The following is a 4,306-nucleotide window of genomic DNA, read 5'->3' as shown; positions in this document are numbered from 1 at the left end:
TACTCAATACTGTATCTTCTCAAAAACACACAAACACACATAAACACACACACAGAGACACGCACACAAGCACACACATCTACCTCTCTGTGTGTCTCTCTCTCTGTCTGTCTGTCTCTATCGCTTTCTCACTCCTGTCTTCCTACTTCCCTCTCTGTCTCTGTTTCTTTCTCTGTCTCTATCTCTCACACACACAAACACACACACACACACACACACACACACACACACACACACACACACACACACACACACACACACACACACACACACACACTCAGCACTCCTCTCCACTACTCTACTCAGCAGTGCAGTACCTGTGTGGTCTGTGCTGGCAGGCTGTGCTCCAGGAGGCATGAGGACTCTGATTAATGAGTGTTTCCGAGGGAGAACAGGTGGCGCTGACTGCATCTGACACACGGAGAAAAGGATGACAAAAGAGAGGGGGGTGGGGGCAGAGAGAGAGAGAGAGAGAGAGAGAGAGAGAGAGAGAGAGAGAGAGAGAGAGAGAGAGAAAAGCAGGGAGGCACAGAGGCAGAGAGAAATAGCGACAGAGAGGGAAGTAGAAAGACAGGAGTGAGAGAGAGAGAGAGAGAGAGCATGGAATTTAAAAATGTAGGGAGGATTTGAACGGAACAAGCTTAGATGAATTTGCAGCAATTAATTACATGATACAGGCCCATGTAAAAATTCTGAAAACATTCCAACGTTCAAGCTTTACTCACAAACTCAAACAAAGAGTGGATTTGGACATGCATACCGTACATATACACATTTATCCACCTTGCCGCTAAGACAAGCACATTCTACATCAACACCATGGTATGTCAGTCAGAGAGGAGCACAGAGGGTTGCGTCAAGCAATCATATCAATTGCACAATACCTGCTACAACCATCTTGTGCTTACGATACACCACATGCATCCAAGTAGCATCATTTGTATGGACAAAACACGAGCACTATTTGTGTGCAAACCAACCTCCTGAAAGGACCTTTCATTATCAACCAAACGTATTAACCCCTTAATGTACGCCACATCATCTGAGGCACGCTGTAATAGTCATTGAAAGGTTAGTTACAGAAATTAATTAACTTGGTCTTGGTCATTACTTGGTCATTGGCGTTCTGGTAACAACAAATTCATAACGCCGTGTTTTAACGGGTTAAAGGGACACTGTGTGAGATTTTTAGTTGTTTATTTCCAGAATTCATGCTGCCCATTCACTAATGTTACCTTTGTCATGAATACTTACCACCAGCATCAAATTCTAAGTATTCATTATGACTGGAAAAATTGCACTTTTCATACATGAAAAGGGGGATCTTCTCCTTCCGCCATTTTGAATTTCCAAAAATAGCCATTTTTAGCTGCAAAAATGACTGTACTTGGACTATACTAGAAAATATTTGTTTATTACTTGGTAAACTTTCATGTAAATATCAAATGTGGCGATAGCCAACCCAGTTTCAATGAGCAGCATAGCTGCAATACCTTTTTTGACCATTTCCTGCACAGTGTCCCTTTAACTCTTTATAGCAGACCAGTGCACACCAGCAAGGCCACGTGTGGGGCATAAAGTCCTCCAAAAAAACAACCATTGAGGTTTCCACCGCTTTAAAATGTCAAATAAGTTGTAGGCGGTGTTGGCTGCCTTTACTGGGGGCAGATTCCTCAGGCTTTGGCAGTAAGCTACAGTGCAGTGCAATGTAGTGTAGTGTAGTGTAGTGTAGTGTAGTGGCTCCATCCAAGAGGCGAACTGTCCCGTAGGAAAACTAGCTCATCCGCCCATCCAACCAGGCCTGTCACAATCAGGCAAGCAAACTAGGCAATTGCCTGGGGGCCCCAGCTGAAAGGGGTCCTTGTGTACTGACTGGTTATGTGTACTTGTATTCAAATGACAGCAATGATGACTTTATGAGTGTGTGGCAGCATCTTGCTAAGCTCAAGGACGGAAAAGTGCAATGATAGTGCTATCAAAATCTCTCCCTCCCCTCCTCCCTCTTTGCCTGGGGCCCCCAGATACCTTGAAACAGCCCTCCATGCAGCCTGCCTGCCAGTACGCCCTTCAGTCGTTCAGGAATGAGGTTTTTGGAGTCCTTGGCCCAACACTGACCCAACTCGACTGGCTTGCCGCCACTACTATGGACAAAAAATGCTTATGGCCACTGGCCGGGCGAGTGCCGTCTGAAATCCCTTATTTGCTCACAGTAAACATGAGATGGGAGGAAGCGCCTGCTAAAACATCATTCACCATACGTCATTGTCAACCTACGTGATTTACATGTGGCCTATATGATTGTGTGACGATTGCAGATTACTGCAGGCTTGCAGCTTTTATACTGCGTCTGTTTAAACTGCACGGAGTCGACATCAACACTCACATAGTTGCAAAGGTTTGCATGCTGTACTGAACAAAATGCTTTGCTTACATTGCTTACAAGCAATTCTCCTGGAACACTAGAACTGGTGTACAGACAGAGTACAGCAGAAGGAAACCCACTCGATGATGAATTTAATGCAATGCATTTCTACGCAAAGTTCTCAAAACTTGGTGGAAATCAGCAAGCTATGATAAACACTGCTGTCCCAGCATTGTCTGTGTGTTGTGCATGATTGCACTAGAGACACCATACGCTAAATTAAGCCACCTCTCCCTACGTGCTACACCCTCAGGAAGACACACCAAGTCTACAGGTGACTCCCAACCAGCTACTCCCACAGTGGAGAGCATTGGGCAGGTGCAAAGCTAATTGCCCATTCTCCTGGTCCATAAATACCCATCGGCTTACTGGCGCCTGAGAATCAACAACATTGCACGACTGCTGAAAATGCCAATTGCTAAAAATTGTACCTACAATTTTGGCCAGTAGGTTAGTGGTGCGCACATCCTACAATTTTGGCAGAATTAGAAATGAGAATTGATGAGTTGAACGGAAAATGAGTTTGTTCAGTAACATGCAAGACGATTGCAAATGAAGTAGGCTAGAATGAAGGAAGTCAGATGACAAATAAAAGCCAACACTATTGCAGGTTAAGACGCTTGCTAACACAAGTAACACAGACTACATACAATTTGTACATATTGGCTGGATCAGAAGACAGTACAACACAGTCTGGTATTATTCTCTATTTGCAGCTTTTGCAGGTGAAGACGCTTGCTAACACTGGAAGTAACACAGAATAAATTGAACATATTGGCTGGATCACAAGAGAGTGGATATAACCCAGTCTGGAATTCTCTGTTTGCACCTGTTGCAGGTCCCAATCCCAGAAATTCCTATCGCCACTATGATCATCTCGGAATGTGATCGAGTATGTGACCTAGTGGATCACATCAGCAAATCACCAGGCCAGCAAAGAGGACAGATACACAGCGAGAGATAATATTGAGCGTATGGCTTACCGTGTCCTTGTTACTGTGTGTCAGCATGCATATGTGTGTGTGTGTGTGTATGTGTACGTGTGTGTGCCCTACTCTTCTACCACTTCCCCTGTTTACACCTTGAGGAGATATGCAGAAACAGGAAAAACAAGTTAGTCCTTCTACTGCGAAATCCTCTCATGCATTCTCTCTCTCTCTCTCTCTCTCTCTCTCTCTCTCTCTCTCTCTCTCTCTCTCTCTCTCTCTCTCTCTCTCTCTCTGTCTGTCTGTCTGTCTCTCTCTCTCTCTCTCTTCTCCACCTCAGCCTCAGCCACGGATAGTGATAAAACTATGAGTGCCAGGGCCGGTTTCAATCTGATGTCACTCCACAGCAGTCATGTTGGAAATATTTGAGTTTCTGGCTATCTTGTGAATGCCTAACGGGTTCCTTGTGTGGCCCTACATCAAAAATGGGCTCCTAGAAGCATTCAAAGTAGCCTATGTGAGTATGAGTATGTGTGTGTGTAGGCATAACACATTGCTTTGGGTATACAGTTGCATCAGCTATATACAGGGCACTATTTTGAAACTGAAGGGAAGAAGAAGGGCTGGCAGATTTGTTTGGAGGGTGAAAGTCCAGCGCAGGTAAAACTTTGGCCTGCAGAACTCAATGTCTTTTGATCATGAGTCTCTACTTCCTCCCACAAACCCAAGAACACTTACAAACGAAGGCAGACTGCCATGACCACGGGTTCAGGCCAAGCTCGCTAAACTAGCTCTTCCTTCTCTCTCCTCTAACACGCACGCACGCACGTCGCACACGCATGCACACAGCGTTCATTCATCCCTTCTGACACACCTTAATGCTACCCGAGCTGAGGTAACTGCATTCCGCTGTTCTTTCTCTGTGCGCACTACGCGCGCTCACCAAGCGCACCTGAAA

General features: G+C 45.2%; 1 protein-coding gene across 1 annotated transcript in view; it reads right to left on the bottom strand.

Moving 5' to 3' along the window:
• eps8l1a (EPS8 signaling adaptor L1a) overlaps nucleotides 1–3,579 on the bottom strand; it is a 25,834-nt gene extending 22,255 nt beyond the window's left edge. Inside the window, exons 1-2 of the mRNA XM_063214390.1 lie at nucleotides 3,406–3,579; nucleotides 318–411 (exon numbers count right to left, since the gene is read on the bottom strand). Coding sequence (XP_063070460.1) covers nucleotides 318–411; nucleotides 3,406–3,432 — 121 coding nt within the window. The 5' untranslated portion in view covers nucleotides 3,433–3,579. The remainder of the gene's footprint in view (nucleotides 1–317; nucleotides 412–3,405) is intronic.
• Nucleotides 3,580–4,306: the final 727 nt, after the last annotated feature.

Source organism: Engraulis encrasicolus, chromosome 2 (assembly GCF_034702125.1).
Source record: "Engraulis encrasicolus isolate BLACKSEA-1 chromosome 2, IST_EnEncr_1.0, whole genome shotgun sequence".
NCBI classification, from domain to species: domain Eukaryota; kingdom Metazoa; phylum Chordata; class Actinopteri; order Clupeiformes; family Engraulidae; genus Engraulis; species Engraulis encrasicolus.
The sequence above is the reverse complement of the archived record's forward strand: the minus strand, read 5'-3'. Positions and strand labels throughout refer to the sequence as shown.